Source organism: Lissotriton helveticus, chromosome 3_1 (assembly GCF_964261635.1).
Source record: "Lissotriton helveticus chromosome 3_1, aLisHel1.1, whole genome shotgun sequence".
In the NCBI taxonomy this organism is placed as follows: Eukaryota; Metazoa; Chordata; class Amphibia; order Caudata; family Salamandridae; genus Lissotriton; species Lissotriton helveticus.
In genome coordinates, this window is record NC_136061.1 from 1,053,082,392 (window position 1) to 1,053,107,030 (window position 24,639).

At 46.0% G+C, this 24,639-nt stretch overlaps 1 protein-coding gene across 2 annotated transcripts in view; it reads right to left on the reverse strand.

Moving 5' to 3' along the window:
- The window catches only part of NOSTRIN (nitric oxide synthase trafficking), a 743,535-nt gene that overhangs the window by 184,069 nt on the left and 534,827 nt on the right, over positions 1-24,639 (reverse strand). For both annotated transcript variants that reach the window (XM_078681620.1, XM_078681621.1), the window contains one exon: positions 2,930-3,055. In XM_078681620.1, the coding sequence (XP_078537746.1) occupies positions 2,930-3,055 (126 nt within the window). The remainder of the gene's footprint in view (positions 1-2,929; positions 3,056-24,639) is intronic.

Sequence of the window (24,639 nt, forward strand, 5' to 3'; positions counted from 1 at the left end):
ATCTGCGAACCAAGTTCTAGGTTTCTGCCAAATTTGTTGTGATTCCATTCAGCGGTTCGGGCTGTAGTCCTGTCTAAAGTTCCTATGGAAAATTGCATGGGGAGAATGCTTTTCTGACCCCCCCCCCTTTTTTTGGCCAGCTTGACACATCATCCCAAAACTTTCCAGACAGCAGCTGAATTAGGTGGCAAACTAGTTTAGAAAATGTTGTTAAGATTAGTCAAATGACACCAAAGTCATTAGCAAAACAAAAACCACTTTGTCTATGGAAACTAGGTCCTAACTTTAACTACCTAATTTGTAAATATCTTCGATAACTGCAACTAGCCACCATCATGATCCTGATTGAATAAGGCATCGGCAATAGAAGTCAGCTCACTCCGTTAACAATTCCACATTTAGAAACAGATGCTCTAGAGTTTTCCTCAATCCATTTTATTTTCAGGGATTGTCTGCCATGACCAGTTTCAACCACTTGTCACAGCCTTGCTCACATATTAATTTGCCATTTTGCAAGTGTTGTTTAAAGTGCACACTTGATGTATTTAACATAAACATAAAAAAAAAATATTTTCACAATAACCAGTATATAGTGACAAAGTGAGAGAAAATATAAAAAAATTACATTTAAAATAATTGACACATTTACAGTCTAATGTTAGTTAGCTAATATATTTTTCAAACTTCTAATCTAAATACCTTGATTTGTTTTTTCCAATTTAATTCACTTACTAATCCCATCCAAGTGGGCACCAATTTCAGTTTGTCATCAAAACAATGATAAAGAACAGCCTCATTTGAAGGAGGAAATAGATATAACAAAAATATAGATCAAGAACAATGGGGCATATCAGCAAGGGCCTGCGATAATTATCGCTCAGCGCGCTTAGAAAGAGGAAAATTATCGCCGGCTAACGCTGAATTTTATCGCTGAGATAGCGTGCTATCAGAAACGCTTATCTCAATAGTGATAAAATTCCAGGCGCAAGCTGCCAAATGTGCAATTATCACTGGAAATCCAGCGATAATCGCTCAACGTTTGCCGATAGCTTGATGATAGGGCAGGGCAGATTCAGCCATGATATCCACCTACCATTGGATATCATGGCAAAGTCAGACTGAAAGCAGGCCTAAGAAAAGTAGCGATAACCGCGGTTAGCGCTACTTTTCTTATCGCCCTGCATGTTAATGTGCAGCTTGATGATTGGATAAATGTCGGTTAGCGACATTTCTCCTGGTATTTTGGGGAGGAACGCCCACTTTGCATCTCATTAGAGATGCAAAGCTGGGCATTAAGGTAAATGACGTTGAGGCATGGAAACACGCGCTAGCATGTCCATGCCGATAGTGCGATAAAATTATTGCTGCTCTTCGTCCGAAAACAGACGCAAAGGCGGCGATAATTTTATCGCAGGCCCTTGCTGATATGCCCCAGGGTCTTTTGAGTAAAGGTTAGCTTGACAGATATTATTCATTGTTCCAGTCAGGCAGCTAGGAGCTAGACATGAGCTAAATGCGCAGGCTCTCGGCTGCCTGAGCTGAACTTTGCTGGACTGAGGATGTCACAGCTCCTGTGGCCGTGACCTCCTCAGCTCAGCAAAGGTCCTTGAGGCCCTCCCCCTCGGTGACAAGGGGTAGTGTCACTCACTGCCTCGGACCTGGGAGCTCCAGTTTTAAGCCCTGAAGCGCCCAGGATCAAGTCTCAATCAGTGACAATTCGTCACAGAGCAGGGTGGGGTCAGCAGTTTCACCAACCCTTCCCACTCTGTGACAAGGTTGAGACTGCTGCCTTCCTGCATGGGCTGACCTAAGCTCAACCAATGAGGGAAGGCAGCAGTCCCAACCCTTCTGGAACATCCAAGGCAGAGTTTTATGAAGGTGTGATTTTGAGTTTGAATATAGCAAAAGTTCAATGCACCCCACGTGCTAGAAAAAAACTCCCAACCAGTGAGTCACGAACATTGAGCTCATGTTTTCCTAGAAAAAAAACATGCTTTGGTGGTTTGTGTCCCAAAACTCTTTCAAATTCCAGATTGCATGGCAGCTGGTCAGCATCGTCCATTTTTGCTGAAAGTCTACCTACCATGTTGGTGGAAGCACTTATGTTGGAATATCAATGCATTAGAGGGAAGGAATTTTCAATATGACGGATAGCCCCAACCATATTTTGGCCTGCCCAGTGACTTTTTAAAAAGGATCTCAATATATTAAACAGCAAACAGCCTATCCAAGCTTTAATGCCTGTTTTTCAAATTGTGTGAACTTGGGCAGCGCCTTATTTGTCAAACTAGAGGGGTTGTAGATAAAAACAAAAAACCTTGTTTAGTGGTAGTTCAATAATGGGTGCTAACAATTTTACCAATCATTTTTACGCTACTACCAATTTGGAGCTGGGCACAACTTGTACTTACTCAGGTGTGACTGAGCATATTTAAAACCAGCTTCCGGATTTTGGTCAAGCAGGAAAAATGTCTAAATGTTGCATCGTTGTATCAGATGTTTATGATATTAATTTACAAAATTTCTTCATAATTTGCTTTCCCAGGAAGGTTCATGGCTTGAAGGTAGAATGGGCGGAGCCATATGTGCATGAGGTAGAGTGTTCTAAATATGATTTGCAAATATTACAATTGCTGCACATTAAATTCTGTTTTGAGGAGAAAGTAATGGTGCAAGATTGAATGATGCTTTTAAAGAGTACCTGAAAGATGAAAAATGAAATTAGGTCATTTACATACTACTCCCCCATTGATAATTCGATGATGCCTTAAAACACCCGGGATATTTTTTATAAAATACACATAAATTAACAAAATATTTATAGTGATGTTTAAGGATGCTGTTACATACAGGTTGCAGCATACAGATATGCATATCAGTTTACATTTTATCAAACATATAAATCTTTTTTAAAAAAACCTGAAATTACCTTTTCTTCCCATGTGAAGATGCACTGAATGCTGGGATGTGAAGGTCGGGGTTTCTTCTCAAGTTCTGCCAGCACTGATGATATTTTGAAGAAGTTTGATTCCAAAAGACACAGCTTCAATTTTGTCTAGGCATACAAAATTAAATATGTGACATTAATAACAATGACAGCTTTTTTTTGTAGAGGCAATGATATTGTTTCTATGTGTAAAGTGAACCCGGTACAACAGATTTATCCCATCGGCGTAGTGTCATCCTCAGATTTTTGCTTGATTCTACCTGTATTTTTGACCACTGTTGAGGACTGATGTTTGTACTTTGCCCCAGACGTCACTTCTCTGTGCAACGAATTCTGTTTTAAACGCCTTTATATCCACAGTGTGACTTACAAATTATTTTGGAAAAAATATGATATGAGAATATCATGGCAAAAATATAATAATATAAAAGGTAAAACTATAAATCGGAGGTATATACATTTATTGTTTTCAATATTATTGCATGTATCATCAATTACTTTAATACAGTTGTATTACATATTTTTTTATTTAACTTAATGTATATTAGTTTATATTAATTATGTAGTGGCATTATGAGAACAAGTGCTTGTATATTTTAATATAATTTGTCATGAATAATGTGTGATTTAATGTTGTTACATTTAATTAGTATTTTTTAACTTAGTTGCAAGTTGTTGGGTTTTTAGGGTAAAAGCTTGGAAAGTTATTTTAATGTAAATTATTGGCTTTTACTTTTTATTAATGTTTATGTCATTTAAATTATGTAAATAATGTAATTGATTAATTGTTATTTTATTTTTTAGTCTTGTGTGTGATTTTGAATTTGAAATTGACATTTTTCTAAATATACTTAGCAATTTTTAATTTAGATTGGCAGATTGTTTGGATTGTAGGGGATTAGAATGAAAAGGTATTTAAAATATAAATGTTCTTAATTTTTGTATATTTTGTATGTGACTAAATAATTAGTAGGTAATTAGTTATGTAAAGTATTTATTTGATTAATTGTAATTTTAATTATATTAGTATTGTTTGTAATTTTTAGTATGTAATTTAAAATGTTTAAAACTGAATTAGTAATTTTTAGTGTAGTAGTGGGTTGTTGGGGTTTTAGGGGTTGGGATGGTAAGCTATTTGAGATATAAATTAGTGTTTTTTAAAATTAATTTCTTATGGCAATTGAAATAATATTTCGTAATTATGTAGACATTTTGAAAACAATTTATCATTTATTATTTTGATTTTATTTGTTTCAATAAATAATTAATTTTATTAGAGTAAAGTGCATTAATTTCAAATCAATTGAGTTTGTTTTATGTTTTTTAAATTAATGATGTAGTATAAAATGTGTTTATGTACATTATTATTCATTTTATTTGTTTGATAATGAATACATTTTTTTGAATTAAATATGTTAACATATTTATATTTTCTTATGTTTTTTTTTAAAGCATTTAGGTATTGCAACAGCATATCTATCACCTCTAAATGACAACATTTTCCCTAACGTTGCTAAAATATAGTATTAATAGTAAATCTAACCCTTCCAAAGTCCAACATTTGACCTGCTGTTACTCATATTGGAGTGGGAACAGAAAATTAGACAACTCCTAAGTCCAACACAATCCCTGATTTTGCTTACATTGAAGTAGGAATAGAAAATCTAACATCTTCAACGTCTTTTTCTATTGTTGCTTAGATTGGCGTGGGAATGGTGATTTTACTACAAATAGTGAATGGACTACAATGTCCAACACTTTCTCTGCTTTTGCTTATATTTGAGTGAGAATATTAAATGGAAACCCTCCATTGTCCTACAGTTGCTTAGATTGGAGTGGGAGTAATAAATCTAACCCCTACAAAGTTAAATAATTTTCCTCCTTTTGTTTGCGTCGGAGTGCGAATAGTAAATCTAACATCGCCAAAGTCCACCACTTTCTCTAGTGTTGCGTAGAATGGAGTGGGAATAGTAAATCTAACCCCTCCAAAGTCCAACACTTTCCATTCTGCTGCTACGATTGGATTGGGCATAGTAAATCAAGCCCTTCAATGTCCAACAATTTTGCCTACTTTGCAGTGGTTATAGAAAATGAAACCCATCGAAAATCCAACAATTTTCCTTCTGCTGTTCAGATTGAAGGGGGAATAGTACATTAAACCTCCCTAAAGTCAACCACTTTCGCTATTGTTGCTCAAATTGGAGTGGGAATAGTAAATCTACCCCCTAAAATGTGCAACACTTTCCCCGCTTTTACTTACATTGGAGTAGGAATAGTCAACCTGACTACTATAAAGTCAACTTTTATTTGTTGTTGTTTTTGTATACATTTTATTTTTAAATTAAGGTTTATATATGCTTTTCTTCTACACACGTTTGTTGATTTTAATTTTAAAATGATTGTTAAAATGTGTAATCTAGTTTTATTTTAAAATTGTTTAAATCATGTCTTTATAGTTTTTTAAAGTGTACATTAATAATTAAAGAATATACGATGTTACATCGTGGTGTTCACAACGCGATACCTTTACAATGCAGGCATTACAAGGCAAGTCGTTACAACGAGGAGGGCGCTGGACTTAGGAATTGTAGGATTTACTTATCCAACTCCAGCCTACGTTACAGTAGGGAAGGTGTTGGAAAAGTAAATCATACTATTCCTTAGCTTAGAGCGCTATTCAGCGCAAGTCATTGTAATGACTTGCTTTGTAAAGGAATTGCGGTGTGAGCACCGCAATGTAACCGGTTTCCCATAGTTAAAACATGTGTTAATTATGTTATTAATTTATAATGTAAAATGTAATATAGATATGATACTATAAGCATATATATTTCAATAAATATACAATTTGTTTACTATTCTGTTTGCACAATATTATTTTCGACAATGCTTTTGCTACAACAGACTTTGTACGCAATATTTATTCATACAGTCACCCGCAGTGATCGGATCTGTTTGCTCCAGCACATCTGAGCTGAGGATTGCTGATATGCAACTCATGACATTTTCATGAAGTGTACACTTTCAAACTAATCGACTTTGTCTGAATACACATACCCCTGCCATTCAAGGTAGTGCTTGAGAAGTAGGTCAGTAGAAACACTCACGATTCCCTCTTCCGTAAACCAGAATATTTGTTAACCACAGAACCTATTCACAAAGATATTTTGGAGCAAGTAAAGTGGAGCATCTGTATTATGCCTCTGGGCATTGTCCCCAAAACATCTAAAATGGGAATAAGATGAGGGAATAAGGGAAGATTCATTTACAGTTAATACAAATAGAAAGAGATACTGCCTCCGTGCACTTTTACTAATAGGGAGTTGGGGGTTTTACGGCAGATGCACACAAGCATGTAAAAGTAGGTACAACAGAAATCCTACATTTAAAGTTGTGTAATCTTTTAACCGTAGTTTCTCTACTGGCATTTCAACAAAAGGGTAAGCATATTTAATGTTTTTCTTGATCTGAGCAACAAGAGTCAGTTTTCTTGGATGTTAAAATGGCCAAAGCAATTAAAATCAGATGAATATTGTTTGGCTGTTGATATCACCTTGAAAGTTCATAGTATGTGTTATCTGATGACAATGCCCTTCGGAGCTGGCGCTTCATGGAGTGGGGATTGACACTCTGCATCTGAAGTTTTAACATTTAATTTATTTATTGTGCCAGATGCTCAAATTGATATTTCTTATGTGGATGTTGAAAAATACCTATTGTCTCAGCACTGACAATCTTTTGGAAAATTGGTAACCCCCTTCAATACCACTTACATTTCTCTGCTATTTTGTCATTCATATAAGGAACGACTACAGCTTTGCCCAGAGTAATTATCAGTGACTAAGAATAAAGTAAGTACTATATCCATTACAATTTTGTATATGTGTCAGTAGTGTCATGTAAACTACTCATTCTGACTTAATTTCCCAAATGTAGACCCATTTCCAATACATTTGCTAAATATTTGTGGTAATTAGGGCTGCATTGTGTTTAGAACAATGCTCTGTTTATTAGTTCAATTATTTCCAAAGTATAGCTGGAACTGTATCCACTCCATGTTCAATGTCACACTATGAATTAAATTCAGCACACCCATGCCTATATAGTACTATTACAAATCATGGATGCAGTTACTTTCAGTCACCAGTGCACCATTGGGGCACTGGCGACTTTCGTCCGACCGCCATCCTATCAGAAATGGGACAGCCCGACGGATGCCGGCATCCCCGCAATAGGCATTAGGACGTGAACGCCACCAACGGCAGTCACAATGCCTATATTATGTATTACAGTGGGTGCTTCTGGCTACAGCACACACCACAGTACACAAAGGGGACTCTACACATATCCCTGCACTACGTGGCCGGCACCATGCGTTGCCTGCCACATGGTGCAGGGATATTTCGAGTGGCACCATAGGTGCTGTCCAAAACACACAGCTGAGGGCCAGGTGGCGGAGGGGGCTAACTATGGACTCCAATATCCCTTTCTGCCAACCTTTTCATGGAGGGTAAACTGTCATCGTAATTAGGCCCTAAGTTCTATGTTGACTGAGGAGAACCGCCTGTCGCATAGCCATTGCTGAATGTATGTGCTATTTTGTGTGGGTGATTAGGCATTTTGCAGCCACTTACCTATAAATAAAAAATAAATCTCAGCGTGATGAGATCTTTGGATAAGATAACTACGATTGACAGCATTTCTAGAGGTCTTGAACTACCTTCCTCGGATTGTGAATGAAACACTGCACTCCCAAAGAGTTTCGACATGCACATTTCAGTGGATGAAACAGGCAGAAAATGTGAATTCATGTAGAGACACCCATTCTCAAGTTTAGTTCCCATTTCATCTCTGAGATACACAACTACCAAGGCAGTAGTACTCTGTCCTCAGTAGCTGTACACATACTGATGTAGACCTGGTTTAACTCAACACTGCTCTATCAAAACAATGCACTTACTAGCTGGATCTACTGTCATCTGGACTTTCTCACCGAAATCTTCACACATAAATTAATTTTCTACCTCCTAGGATCTTCATTATAGTCATAAAAGGTAGAACAATTCCTCGCTGCATGTGCGTGTGGACTTCAATTTAGATTCCAACAATGCAGAACAGGACTACAAATAAGTATGAATTGCTTGAAGGACAATACCGTCATATGTGGTATCCTTTCCAGTGTCAGTTTCTTGCAAAAATATTTATCTTAGACCTGGAAATATTTTACTTGATGTCAAGAAATACATCTAAAGCCACCTTTGTGTTTGCAGAACCCCTCATTTTAGCTAATTCCAAGCAGAAGAAGGTAATCTGCAGCCTTATAGCCCGCTGTTGAGGGCTATACCGGTTGTTAAAGGCCTTGACCCCAATTTATAGGCCTGAGCTGCAGGCGAGGGTCCATAGTGACCGTGAGGGGCTTAAACAACCAGTAAAGCCCGAGGTAGAAGGGCAATAAGGCTATTAGAACATTCCATCCACTAAGGGCAGAATGTTTTCAATTAAAAAGGGAGAAACATTAAGACAGACATTGGAATGTTGTTACCCTGGGCTTATACCAGCCATCGTAACCCTAGAGCAACTTCACTGTCTTCAATGGACCTCCTAACATTCCAACGTTGTAATAACGAGCATGGACTACACTTTCAATGCATTTTTAATCCACACCATATTTCTGATAAGTGTATCATACCATTGCTAGCCTCACTACAGCATTTTCTTTTGAATAGTCGTCAGCAGCAATGTCACATAACCTTGAGGCTGCATGCCCAATACACTTCTGGTGTCAATCAGAATTTTAGATCTCCTATAATATTATTGTATCACACATAAAATGTTGTATGCTACACAGGAGCAGTTAACATATAGCAAGTGAATAGCTTCTGTGGAAAACATTCTTATACACATTTTAATAGAAATATCTGATTGGTTCCAAAACAATGAAACCCTGATACAATATACGATTCAGGCAAAAACAATAGGTGATGGACAGAATGCAGAACATTGTCATACATTCACCCCAGTACAGATATCTGGGCCTAAATCCATCGTTTTTTTGCACTCCACACCACCCTGGGTCAGACATGGCCAAATGCAAATCAGCCTTGACCCTCTGCCTCATAGGAACAGTCCAGCCCGAACTGCCAAGCCATGTCTTTCCTGGACCGGAATCAAGCATTCAAGGACCGGTTTCTGGCTATCAGCCGCCATCAGCCTGGATAGCTTAACTCCAGTGGTGTGGAGAGCATGGGACTCACGTCTGAGCATACCCATCCCACTCGGGGTGACAAAGGCAAAAACAACAGGTGATGGACAGAATGCAGAACATTGTCATACTTTCACCCCAGTACAGAGATCTGGGCCTAAATCCATCGTTTTTTTGCACTCCACACCACCCTAGGTCAGACATGGCCATATGCAAATCAGCCTTGACCCTGTGCCTCATAGGAACAGTCCAGCCCGAACTGCCAAGCCATGTCTTTCCTGGACCGGAATCAAGCATCCAAGGACCGGTTTCTGGCTATCAGCCGTCATCGGCCTGGATAGCTTGACTCCAGTGGTGTGGAGAGCATGGCACTCACGTCTGAGCATACCCATCCCACTCGGGGCGACAAAGGCAAAAACAACAGGTGATGGACAGAATGCAGAACATTGTCATACATTCACCCCTGTACAGAGATCTGGGCCTAAATCCATCATTTTTTTGCACTCCACACCACCCTAGGTCAGACATGGCCATATGCAAATCAGCCTTGACCCTGTGCCTCATAGGAACATTCCAGACCGAACTGCCAAGACATGTCTTTCCTGGACAGGAATCTAGCATCCAAGGACCGGTTTCTGGCTATCAGCCGTCATCAGCCTGGATAGCTTGACTCCAGTGGTGTGGAGAGCATAGGACTCACGTCTGAGCATACCCATCCCACTCGGGGCGACAAAGGCAAAAACAACAGGTGATGGACAGAATGCAGAACATTGTCATACATTCACCCCAGTACAGAGATCTGGGCCTAAATCCATCTTTTTTTGCACTCCATACGACCCTAGGTCAGACATGGCCATATGCAAATCAGCCTTGACCCTGTGCCTCATAGGAACAGTCCAGCCCGAACTGCCAAGCCATGTCTTTCCTGGACCGGAATCAAGCATCCAAGGACCGGTTTCTGGCTATCAGCCGTCATCAGCCTGGATAGCTTGACTCCAGTGGTGTGGAGAGCATGGGACTCACGTCTGAGCATACCCATCCCACTCGGGGCGACAAAGGCAAAAACAACAGGTGATGGACAGAATGCAGAACATTGTCATACTTTCACCCCAGTACAGAGATCTGGGCCTAAATCCATCGTTTTTTTGCACTCCACACCACCCTAGGTCAGACATGGCCATATGCAAATCAGCCTTGACCCTGTGCCTCATAGGAACAGTCCAGCCCGAACTGCCAAGCCATGTCTTTCCTGGACCGGAATCAAGCATCCAAGGACCGGTTTCTGGCTATCAGCCGCCATCAGCCTGGATAGCTTAACTCCAGTGGTGTGGAGAGCATGGGACTCACGTCTGAGCATACCCATCCCACTCGGGGCGACAAAGGCAAAAACAACAGGTGATGGACAGAATGCAGAACATTGTCATACTTTCACCCCAGTACAGAGATCTGGGCCTAAATCCATCGTTTTTTTGCACTCCACACCACCCTAGGTCAGACATGGCCATATGCAAATCAGCCTTGACCCTGTGCCTCATAGGAACAGTCCAGCCCGAACTGCCAAGCCATGTTTTTCCTGGACCGGAATCAAGCATCCAAGGACCGGTTTCTGGCTATCAGCCGTCATCGGCCTGGATAGCTGGACTCCAGTGGTGTGGAGAGCATGGGACTCACGTCTGATCATACCCATTCCACTCGGGGCGACAAAGGCAAAAACAACAGGTGATGGACAGAATGCAGAACATTGTCATACATTCACCCCTGTACAGAGATCTGGGCATAAAGCCATCATTTTTTTGCACTCCACACCACCCTAGGTCAGACATGGCCATATGCAAATCAGCCTTGACCCTGTGCCTCATAGGAACAGTCCAGCCCGAACTGCCAAGCCATGTCTTTCCTGGACCGGAATCAAGCATCCAAGGACCGGTTTCTGGCTATCAGCCGTCATCAGCCTGGATAGCTTGACTCCAGTGGTGTGGAGAGCATGGCACTCACGTCTGAGCATACCCATCCCACTCGGGGCGACAAAGGCAAAAACAACAGGTGATGGACAGAATGCAGAACATAGTCATACATTCACCCCTGTACAGAGATCTGGGCCTAAATCCATCATTTTTTTGCACTCCACACCACCCTAGGTCAGACATGGCCATATGCAAATCAGCCTTGACCCTGTGCCTCATAGGAACATTCCAGACCGAACTGCCAAGACATGTCTTTCCTGGACAGGAATCTAGCATCCAAGGACCGGTTTCTGGCTATCAGCCGTCATCAGCCTGGATAGCTTGACTCCAGTGGTGTGGAGAGCATAGGACTCACGTCTGAGCATACCCATCCCACTCGGGGCGACAAAGGCAAAAACAACAGGTGATGGACAGAATGCAGAACATTGTCATACATTCACCCCAGTACAGAGATCTGGGCCTAAATCCATCTTTTTTTGCACTCCATACGACCCTAGGTCAGACATGGCCATATGCAAATCAGCCTTGACCCTGTGCCTCATAGGAACAGTCCAGCCCGAACTGCCAAGCCATGTCTTTCCTGGACCGGAATCAAGCATCCAAGGACCGGTTTCTGGCTATCAGCCGTCATCAGCCTGGATAGCTTGACTCCAGTGGTGTGGAGAGCATGGGACTCACGTCTGAGCATACCCATCCCACTCGGGGCGACAAAGGCAAAAACAACAGGTGATGGACAGAATGCAGAACATTGTCATACTTTCACCCCAGTACAGAGATCTGGGCCTAAATCCATCGTTTTTTTGCACTCCACACCACCCTAGGTCAGACATGGCCATATGCAAATCAGCCTTGACCCTGTGCCTCATAGGAACAGTCCAGCCCGAACTGCCAAGCCATGTCTTTCCTGGACCGGAATCAAGCATCCAAGGACCGGTTTCTGGCTATCAGCCGTCATCAGCCTGGATAGCTTGACTCCAGTGGTGTGGAGAGCATGGGACTCACGTCTGAGCATACCCATTCCACTCGGGGCGACAAAGGCAAAAACAACAGGTGATGGACAGAATGCAGAACATTGTCATACATTCACCCCTGTACAGAGATCTGGGCCTAAAGCCATCATTTGTTTGCACTCCACACCACCCTAGGTCAGACATGGCCATGTGCAAATCAGCCTTGACCCTGTGCCTCATAGGAACAGTCCAGCCCGAACTGCCAAGCCATGTCTTTCCTGGACCGGAATCAAGCATCCAAGGACCGGTTTCTGGCTATCAGCCGTCATCAGCCTGGATAGCTTGACTCCAGTGGTGTGGAGAGCATGGAACTCACGTCTGAGCATACCCATCCCACTCGGGGCGACAAAGGCAAAAACAACAGGTGATGGAATGAATTCAGAATATTGTCATACATTCACCCCTGTACAGTGATCTGGGCCTAAATCCATCATTTTTTTGCACTCCACACCACCCTAGGTCAGACATGGCCATATGCAAATCAGCCTTTACCCTGTGCCTCATAGGAACATTTCAGCCCGAACTGCCAAGACATGTCTTTCCTGGACAGGAATCTAGCATCCAAGGACCGGTTTCTGGCTATCAGCCGTCATCAGCCTGGATAGCTTGACTCCAGTGGTGTGGAGAGCATGGGACTCACGTCTGAGCATGCCCATCGCACTCGGGGCGACAAAGGCAAAAACAACAGGTGATGGACAGAATGCAGAACATTGTCATACATTCACCCCAGTACAGAGATCTGGGCCTAAATCCATCGTTTTTTTGCACTCCACACCACCCTAGGTCAGACATGGCCATATGCAAATCTGCCTTGACCCTGTGCCTCATAGGAACAGTCCAACCCGAACTGCCAAGCCATGTCTTTCCTGGACAGGAATCAAGCATCCAAGGACCGGTTTCTGGCTATCAGCCGTCATCAGCCTGGATAGCTTAACTCCAGTGGTGTGGAGAGGATGGGACTCACATCTGAGCATAACCTTCCCACTCAGGGCGACAAAGGCAAAAACAACAGGTGATGGACAGAATGCAGAACATTGTCATACATTCACCCCAGTACAGAGATCTGGGCCTAAATCCATCTTTTTTTGCACTCCATACCACCCTAGGTCAGACATGGCCATATGCAAATCAGCCTTGACCCTGTGCCTCATAGGAACAGTCCAGCCCGAACTGCCAAGCCATGTCTTTCCTGGACCGGAATCAAGCATCCAAGGACCGGTTTCTGGCTATCAGCCGTCATCAGCCTGGATAGCTTGTCTCCAGTGGTGTGGAGAGCATGGGACTCACGTCTGAGCATACCCATCCCACTCGGTGCGACAAAGGCAAAAACAACAGGTGATGGACAGAATGCAGAACATTGTCATACATTCACCCCAATACCGAAATCTGGGCCTAAATCCATCGTATTTTTTGCACTCCACACAACCCTAGGTCAGACATGGCCATATGCAAATCAGCCTTGACCCTGTGCCACATAGGAACAGTCCAGCCCGAACTGCCAAGCCATGTCTTTCCTGGACCGGAATCAAGCATCCAAGGACCGGTTTCTGGCTATCAGCCGTCATCAGCCTGGATAGCTTGACTCCAGTGGTGTGGAGAGCATGGGACTCACGTCTGAGCATACCCATCCCACTGGGGGCGACAAAGGCAAAAACAACAGGTGATGGACAGAATGCAGAACATTGTCATACATTCATCCCAGTTCAGAGATCTGGGCCTAAATCCATTGTTTTTGTTGCACTCCACACCACCCTAGGTCAGACATGGCCATATGCAAATCAGCCTTGACCCTGTGCCTCATAGGAACAGTCCAGCCCGAACTGCCAAGCCATGTCTTTCCTGGACCAGAATCAAGCATCCAAGGAGAGGTTTCTGGCTATCAGCCGTCATCAGTCTGGATAGCTTGACTCCAGTGGTGTGGAGAGCATGGGACTCACATCTGAGCATACCCATCCCACTCGGGGCGACAAAGGCAAAAACAACAGGTGATGGACAGAATGCAGAACATTGTCATACATTCACCCCAGTACAGAGATCTGGGCCTAAATCCATCGTTTTTTTGCACTCCACACCACCCTAGGTCAGACATGGTCATATGCAAATCAGCCTTGACCCTGTGACTCATAGGAACAGTCCAGCCCGAACTGCCAAGCCATGTCTTTTCTGGACCGGAATCAAGCATCCAAGGACCGGTTTCTGGCTATCAGCCGTCATCAGCCTGGATAGCTTGACTCCAGTGGTGTGGAGAGCATGGGACTCACGTCTGAGCATACCCATCCCACTCGGGGCGACAAAGGCAAAAATAACAGGGGATGGACAGAATGCATAACATTGTCATACATTCACCCCAGTACAGAGATCTGGGCCTAAATCCATCGTTTTTTTGCACTTCACACCACCCTAGGTCAGACATGGCCATATGCAAATCAGCCTTGACCCTGTGCCTCATAGGAACAGTCCAGCCCGAACTGCCAAGCCATGTCTTTCCTGGACCGGAATCAAGCATCCAAGGACCGGTTTCTGGCTATCAGCCGTCATCAGCCTGGATAGCTTGACTCCAGTGGTGTGGAGAGCATGGGACTCACGTCTGAGCATACCCATCCCACTCGGGGCGACAAAGGCAAAAACAACAGGTGATGGACAGAATGCAGAACATTGTCATACTTTCACCCCAGTACAGAGATCTGGGCCTAAATCCATCGTTTTTTTGCACTCCACACCACCCTAGGTCAGACATGGCCATATGCAAATCAGCCTTGACCCTGTGCCTCATAGGAACAGTCCAGCCCGAACTGCCAAGCCATGTCTTTCCTGGACCGGAATCAAGCATCCAAGGACCGGTTTCTGGCTATCAGCCGCCATCAGCCTGGATAGCTTGACTCCAGTGGTGTGGAGAGCATGGGACTCACGTCTGAGCATACCCATCCCACTCGGGGCGACAAAGGCAAAAATAACAGGGGATGGACAGAATGCATAACATTGTCATACATTCACCCCAGTACAGAGATCTGGGCCTAAATCCATCGTTTTTTTGCACTTCACACCACCCTAGGTCAGACATGGCCATATGCAAATCAGCCTTGACCCTGTGCCTCATAGGAACAGTCCAGCCCGAACTGCCAAGCCATGTCTTTCCTGGACCGGAATCAAGCATCCAAGGACCGGTTTCTGGCTATCAGCCGTCATCAGCCTGGATAGCTTGACTCCAGTGGTGTGGAGAGCATGGGACTCATGTCTGAGCATACCCATCCCACTCGGGGCGACAAAGGCAAAAACAACAGGTGATGGACAGAATGCAGAACATTGTCATACTTTCACCCCAGTACAGAGATCTGGGCCTAAATCCATCGTTTTTTTGCACTCCACACCACCCTAGGTCAGACATGGCCATATGCAAATCAGCCTTGACCCTGTGCCTCATAGGAACAGTCCAGCCCGAACTGCCAAGCCATGTCTTTCCTGGACCGGAATCAAGCATCCAAGGACCGGTTTCTGGCTATCAGCCGCCATCAGCCTGGATAGCTTAACTCCAGTGGTGTGGAGAGCATGGGACTCACGTCTGAGCATACCCATCCCACTCGGGGCGACAAAGGCAAAAACAACAGGTGATGGACAGAATGCAGAACATTGTCATACTTTCACCCCAGTACAGAGATCTGGGCCTAAATCCATCGTTTTTTTGCACTCCACACCACCCTAGGTCAGACATGGCCATATGCAAATCAGCCTTGACCCTGTGCCTCATAGGAACAGTCCAGCCCGAACTGCCAAGCCATGTTTTTCCTGGACCGGAATCAAGCATCCAAGGACCGGTTTCTGGCTATCAGCCGTCATCGGCCTGGATAGCTGGACTCCAGTGGTGTGGAGAGCATGGGACTCACGTCTGATCATACCCATTCCACTCGGGGCGACAAAGGCAAAAACAACAGGTGATGGACAGAATGCAGAACATTGTCATACATTCACCCCTGTACAGAGATCTGGGCATAAAGCCATCATTTTTTTGCACTCCACACCACCCTAGGTCAGACATGGCCATATGCAAATCAGCCTTGACCCTGTGCCTCATAGGAACAGTCCAGCCCGAACTGCCAAGCCATGTCTTTCCTGGACCGGAATCAAGCATCCAAGGACCGGTTTCGGGCTATCAGCCGTCATCAGCCTGGATAGCTTGACTCCAGTGGTGTGGAGAGCATGGCACTCACGTCTGAGCATACCCATCCCACTCGGGGCGACAAAGGCAAAAACAACAGGTGATGGACAGAATGCAGAACATAGTCATACATTCACCCCTGTACAGAGATCTGGGCCTAAATCCATCATTTTTTTGCACTCCACACCACCCTAGGTCAGACATGGCCATATGCAAATCAGCCTTGACCCTGTGCCTCATAGGAACATTCCAGACCGAACTGCCAAGACATGTCTTTCCTGGACAGGAATCTAGCATCCAAGGACCGGTTTCTGGCTATCAGCCGTCATCAGCCTGGATAGCTTGACTCCAGTGGTGTGGAGAGCATAGGACTCACGTCTGAGCATACCCATCCCACTCGGGGCGACAAAGGCAAAAACAACAGGTGATGGACAGAATGCAGAACATTGTCATACATTCACCCCAGTACAGAGATCTGGGCCTAAATCCATCTTTTTTTGCACTCCATACGACCCTAGGTCAGACATGGCCATATGCAAATCAGCCTTGACCCTGTGCCTCATAGGAACAGTCCAGCCCGAACTGCCAAGCCATGTCTTTCCTGGACCGGAATCAAGCATCCAAGGACCGGTTTCTGGCTATCAGCCGTCATCAGCCTGGATAGCTTGACTCCAGTGGTGTGGAGAGCATGGGACTCACGTCTGAGCATACCCATCCCACTCGGGGCGACAAAGGCAAAAACAACAGGTGATGGACAGAATGCAGAACATTGTCATACTTTCACCCCAGTACAGAGATCTGGGCCTAAATCCATCGTTTTTTTGCACTCCACACCACCCTAGGTCAGACATGGCCATATGCAAATCAGCCTTGACCCTGTGCCTCATAGGAACAGTCCAGCCCGAACTGCCAAGCCATGTCTTTCCTGGACCGGAATCAAGCATCCAAGGACCGGTTTCTGGCTATCAGCCGTCATCAGCCTGGATAGCTTGACTCCAGTGGTGTGGAGAGCATGGGACTCACGTCTGAGCATACCCATTCCACTCGGGGCGACAAAGGCAAAAACAACAGGTGATGGACAGAATGCAGAACATTGTCATACATTCACCCCTGTACAGAGATCTGGGCCTAAAGCCATCATTTGTTTGCACTCCACACCACCCTAGGTCAGACATGGCCATGTGCAAATCAGCCTTGACCCTGTGCCTCATAGGAACAGTCCAGCCCGAACTGCCAAGCCATGTCTTTCCTGGACCGGAATCAAGCATCCAAGGACCGGTTTCTGGCTATCAGCCGTCATCAGCCTGGATAGCTTGACTCCAGTGGTGTGGAGAGCATGGAACTCACGTCTGAGCATACCCATCCCACTCGGGGCGACAAAGGCAAAAACAACAGGTGATGGAATGAATTCAGAATATTGTCATACATTCACCCCTGTACAGTGATCTGGGCCTAAATCCATCATTTTTTTGCACTCCACACCACCCTAGGTCAGACATGGCCATATGCAAATCAGCCTTTACCCTGTGCCTCATAGGAACATTTCAGCCCGAACTGCCAAGACATGTCTTTCCTGGACAGGAATCTAGCATCCAAGGACCGGTTTCTGGCTATCAGCCGTCATCAGCCTGGATAGCTTGACTCCAGTGGTGTGGAGAGCATGGGACTCACGTCTGAGCATGCCCATCGCACTCGGGGCGACAAAGGCAAAAACAACAGGTGATGGACAGAATGCAGAACATTGTCATACATTCACCCCAGTACAGAGATCTGGGCCTAAATCCATCGTTTTTTTGCACTCCACACCACCCTAGGTCAGACATGGCCATATGCAAATCTGCCTTGACCCTGTGCCTCATAGGAACAGTCCAACCCGAACTGCCAAGCCATGTCTTTCCTGGACAGGAATCAAGCATCCAAGGACCGGTTTCTGGCTATCAGCCGTCATCAGCCTGGATAGCTTAACTCCAGTGGTGTGGAGAGGATGGGACTCACATCTGAGCATAACCTTCCCACTCAGGGCGACAAAGGCAAAAACAACAGGTGATGGACAGAATGCAGAACATTGTCATACATTCACCCCAGTACAGAGATCTGGGCCTAAATCCATCTTTTTTTGCACTCCATACCACCCTAGGTCAGACATGGCCATATGCAAATCAGCCTTGACCCTGTGCCTCATAGGAACAGTCCAGCCCGAACTGCCAAGCCATGTCTTTCCTGGACCGGAATCAAGCATCCAAGGACCGGTTTCTGGCTATCAGCCGTCATCAGCCTGGATAGCTTGTCTCCAGTGGTGTGGAGAGCATGGGACTCACGTCTGAGCATACCCATCCCACTCGGTGCGACAAAGGCAAAAACAACAGGTGATGGACAGAATGCAGAACATTGTCATACATTCACCCCAATACCGAAATCTGGGCCTAAATCCATCGTATTTTTTGCACTCCACACAACCCTAGGTCAGACATGGCCATATGCAAATCAGCCTTGACCCTGTGCCACATAGGAACAGTCCAGCCCGAACTGCCAAGCCATGTCTTTCCTGGACCGGAATCAAGCATCCAAGGACCGGTTTCTGGCTATCAGCCGTCATCAGCCTGGATAGCTTGACTCCAGTGGTGTGGAGAGCATGGGACTCACGTCTGAGCATACCCATCCCACTGGGGGCGACAAAGGCAAAAACAACAGGTGATGGACAGAATGCAGAACATTGTCATACATTCATCCCAGTTCAGAGATCTGGGCCTAAATCCATTGTTTTTGTTGCACTCCACACCACCCTAGGTCAGACATGGCCATATGCAAATCAGCCTTGACCCTGTGCCTCATAGGAACAGTCCAGCCCGAACTGCCAAGCCATGTCTTTCCTGGACCAGAATCAAGCATCCAAGGAGAGGTTTCTGGCTATCAGCCGTCATCAGTCTGGATAGCTTGACTCCAGTGGTGTGGAGAGCATGGGACTCACATCTGAGCATACCCATCCCACTCGGGGCGACAAAGGCAAAAACAACAGGTGATGGACAGAATGCAGAACATTGTCATACATTCACCCCAGTACAGAGATCTGGGCCTAAATCCATCGTTTTTTTGCACTCCACACCACCCTAGGTCAGACATGGTCATATGCAAATCAGCCTTGACCCTGTGACTCATAGGAACAGTCCAGCCCGAACTGCCAAGCCATGTCTTTTCTGGACCGGAATCAAGCATCCAAGGACCGGTTTCTGGCTATCAGCCGTCATCAGCCTGGATAGCTTGACTCCAGTGGTGTGGAGAGCATGGGACTCACGTCTGAGCATACCCATCCCACTCGGGGCGACAAAGGCAAAAACAACAGGGGATGGACAGAATGCAGAACATTATCATACATTCACCCCAGTACAGAGATCTGGGCCTAAATCCATCGTTTTTTTGCACTCCACACCACCCTAGGTCAGACATGGCCATATGCAAATCAGCCTTGACCCTGTGCCTCATAGGAACAGTCCATCCCGAACTGCCAAGCCATGTATTTCCTGGACCGGAATCAAGCATCCAAGGACCGGTTTCTGGCTATCAGCTGTCATCAGCCTGGATAGCTTGACTCCAGTGGTGTGGAGAGCATGGGACTCACGTCTGATTATACCCATCCCACTCGGGGCGACAAAGGCAAAAACAACAGGTGATGGACAGAATGCAGAACATTGTCATACATTCACCCCAGTACAGAGATCTGGGCCTAAATCCATCGTTTTTTTGCACTCCACACCACCCTAGGTCAAACATGGCCATATGCAAATCATCCTTGACCCTGTGCCTCATAGGAACAGTCCAGCCCGAACTGCCAAGCCATATCTTTCCTGGACCGGAATCAAGCATCCAAGGACCGGTTTCTGGCTATCAGCCGTCATCAGCCTGGATAGCTTGACTCCAGTGGTGTGGAGAGCATGGGACTCACGTCTGAGCATACCCATTCCACTCGGGGCGACAAAGGCAAAAACAACAGGTGATGGACAGAATGCAGAACATTGTCATACATTCACCCCTGTACAGAGATCTGGGCCTAAAGCCATCATTTTTTTGCACTCCACACCACCCTAGGTCAGACATGGCCATGTGCAAATCAGCCTTGACCCTGTGCCTCATAGGAACAGTCCAGCCCGAACTGCCAAGCCATGTCTTTCCTGGACCGGAATCAAGCATCCAAGGACCGGTTTCTGGCTATGAGCCGTCATCAGCCTGGATAGCTTGACTCCAGTGGTGTGGAGAGCATGGAACTCACGTCTGAGCATACCCATCCCACTCGGGGCGACAAAGGCAAAAACAACAGGTGATGGAATGAATTCAGAATATTGTCATACATTCACCCCTGTACAGTGATCTGGGCCTAAATCCATCATTTTTTTGCACTCCACACCACCCTAGGTCAGACATGGCCATATGCAAATCAGCCTTTACCCTGTGCCTCATAGGAACATTCCAGCCCGAACTGCCAAGACATGTCTTTCCTGGACAGGAATCTAGCATCCAAGGACCGGTTTCTGGCTATCAGCCGTCATCAGCCTGGATAGCTTGACTCCAGTGGTGTGGAGAGCATGGGACTCACGTCTGAGCATGCCCATCGCACTCGGGGCGACAAAGGCAAAAACAACAGGTGATGGACAGAATGCAGAACATTGTCATACATTCACCCCAGTACAGAGATCTGGGCCTAAATCCATCGTTTTTTTGCACTCCACACCACCCTAGGTCAGACATGGCCATATGCAAATCTGCCTTGACCCTGTGCCTCATAGGAACAGTCCAACCCGAACTGCCAAGCCATGTCTTTCCTGGACAGGAATCAAGCATCCAAGGACCGGTTTCTGGCTATCAGCCGTCATCAGCCTGGATAGCTTAACTCCAGTGGTGTGGAGAGGATGGGACTCACATCTGAGCATAACCTTCCCACTCAGGGCGACAAAGGCAAAAACAACAGGTGATGGACAGAATGCAGAACATTGTCATACATTCACCCCAGTACAGAGATCTGGGCCTAAATCCATCTTTTTTTGCACTCCATACCACCCTAGGTCAGACATGGCCATATGCAAATCAGCCTTGACCCTGTGCCTCATAGGAACAGTCCAGCCCGAACTGCCAAGCCATGTCTTTCCTGGACCGGAATCAAGCATCCAAGGACCGGTTTCTGGCTATCAGCCGTCATCAGCCTGGATAGCTTGTCTCCAGTGGTGTGGAGAGCATGGGACTCACGTCTGAGCATACCCATCCCACTCGGTGCGACAAAGGCAAAAACAACAGGTGATGGACAGAATGCAGAACATTGTCATACATTCACCCCAATACCGAAATCTGGGCCTAAATCCATCGTATTTTTTGCACTCCACACAACCCTAGTTCAGACATGGCCATATGCAAATCAGCCTTGACCCTGTGCCACATAGGAACAGTCCAGCCCGAACTGCCAAGCCATGTCTTTCCTGGACCGGAATCAAGCATCCAAGGACCGGTTTCTGGCTATCAGCCGTCATCAGCCTGGATAGCTTGACTCCAGTGGTGTGGAGAGCATGGGACTCACGTCTGAGCATACCCATCCCACTGGGGGCGACAAAGGCAAAAACAACAGGTGATGGACAGAATGCAGAACATTGTCATACATTCACCCCAGTTCAGAGATCTGGGCCTAAATCCATTGTTTTTGTTGCACTCCACACCACCCTAGGTCAGACATGGCCATATGCAAATCAGCCTTGACCCTGTGCCTCATAGGAACAGTCCAGCCCGAACTGCCAAGCCATGTCTTTCCTGGACCAGAATCAAGCATCCAAGGAGAGGTTTCTGGCTATCAGCCGTCATCAGTCTGGATAGCTTGACTCCAGTGGTGTGGAGAGCATGGGACTCACATCTGAGCATACCCATCCCACTCGGGGCGACAAAGGCAAAAACAACAGGTGATGGACAGAATGCAGAACATTGTCATACATTCACCCCAGTACAGAGATCTGGGCCTAAATCCATCGTTTTTTTGCACTCCACACCACCCTAGGTCAGACATGGTCATATGCAAATCAGCCTTGACCCTGTGACTCATAGGAACAGTCCAGCCGGAACTGCCAAGCCATGTCTTTTCTGGACCGGAATCAAGCATCCAAGGACTGGTTTCTGGCTATCAGCCGTCATCAGCCTGGATAGCTTGACTCCAGTGGTGTGGAGAGCATGGGACTCACGTCTGAGCATACCCATCCCACTCGGGGCGACAAAGGCAAAAACAACAGGGGATGGACAGAATGCAGAACATTATCATACATTCACCCCAGTACAGAGATCTGGGCCTAAATCCATCGTTTTTTTGCACTCCACACCACCCTAGGTCAGACATGGCCATATGCAAATCAGCCTTGACCCTGTGCCTCATAGGAACAGTCCATCCCGAACTGCCAAGCCATGTCTTTCCTGGACCGGAATCAAGCATCCAAGGACCGGTTTCTGGCTATCAGCTGTCATCAGCCTGGATAGCTTGACTCCAGTGGTGTGGAGAGCATGGGACTCACGTCTGAGCATACCCATCCCACTCGGGGCGACAAAGGCAAAAACAACAGGTGATGGACAGAATGCAGAACATTGTCATACATTCACCCCAGTACAGAGATCTGGGCCTAAATCCATCGTTTTTTTGCACTCCACACCACCCTAGGTCAAACATGGCCATATGCAAATCAGCCTTGACCCTGTGCCTCATAGGAACAGTCCAGCCCGGACTGCCAAGCCATGTCTTTCCTGGACCGGAATCAAGCATCCAAGGACCGGTTTCTGGCTATCAGCCGTCATCAGCCTGGATAGCTTGACTCCAGTGGTGTTGAGAGCATGGGACTCACGTCTGAGCATACCCATCCCACTCGGGGCGACAAAGGCAAAAATAACAGGGGATGGACAGAATGCAGAACATTATCATACATTCACCCCAGTACAGAGATCTGGGCCTAAATCCATCGTTTTTTTGCACGCCACACCACTCTAGGTCAGACATGGCCATATGCAAATCAGCCTTGACCCTGTGCCTCATAGGAACAGTCCAGCCCGAACTGCCAAGCCATGTCTTTCCTGGACCAGAATCAAGCATCCAAGGAGAGGTTTCTGGCTATCAGCCGTCATCAGTCTGGATAGCTTGACTCCAGTGGTGTGGAGAGCATGGGACTCACATCTGAGCATACCCATCCCACTCGGGGCGACAAAGGCAAAAACAACAGGTGATGGACAGAATGCAGAACATTGTCATACATTCACCCCAGTACAGAGATCTGGGCCTAAATCCATCGTTTTTTTGCACTCCACACCACCCTAGGTCAGACATGGTCATATGCAAATCAGCCTTGACCCTGTGACTCATAGGAACAGTCCAGCCCGAACTGCCAAGCCATGTCTTTTCTGGACCGGAATCAAGCATCCAAGGACCGGTTTCTGGCTATCAGCCGTCATCAGCCTGGATAGCTTGACTCCAGTGGTGTGGAGAGCATGGGACTCACGTCTGAGCATACCCATCCCACTCGGGGCGACAAAGGCAAAAACAACAGGGGATGGACAGAATGCAGAACATTATCATACATTCACCCCAGTACACAGATCTGGGCCTAAATCCATCATTTTTTTGCACTCCACACCACCCTAGGTCAGACATGGTCATATGCAAATCAGCCTTGACCCTGTGACTCATAGGAACAGTCCAGCCCGAACTGCCAAGCCATGTCTTTTCTGGACCGGAATCAAGCATCCAAGGACTGGTTTCTGGCTATCAGCCGTCATCAGCCTGGATAGCTTGACTCCAGTGGTGTGGAGAGCATGGGACTCACGTCTGAGCATACCCATCCCACTCGGGGCGACAAAGGCAAAAACAACAGGGGATGGACAGAATGCAGAACATTATCATACATTCACCCCAGTACAGAGATCTGGGCCTAAATCCATCGTTTTTTTGCACTCCACACCACCCTAGGTCAGACATGGCCATATGCAAATCAGCCTTGACCCTGTGCCTCATAGGAACAGTCCATCCCGAACTGCCAAGCCATGTCTTTCCTGGACCGGAATCAAGCATCCAAGGACCGGTTTCTGGCTATCAGCTGTCATCAGCCTGGATAGCTTGACTCCAGTGGTGTGGAGAGCATGGGACTCACGTCTGAGCATACCCATCCCACTCGGGGCGACAAAGGCAAAAACAACAGGTGATGGACAGAATGCAGAACATTGTCATACATTCACCCCAGTACAGAGATATGGGCCTAAATCCATCGTTTTTTTGCACTCCACACCACCCTAGGTCAAACATGGCCATATGCAAATCAGCCTTGACCCTGTGCCTCATAGGAACAGTCCAGCCCGGACTG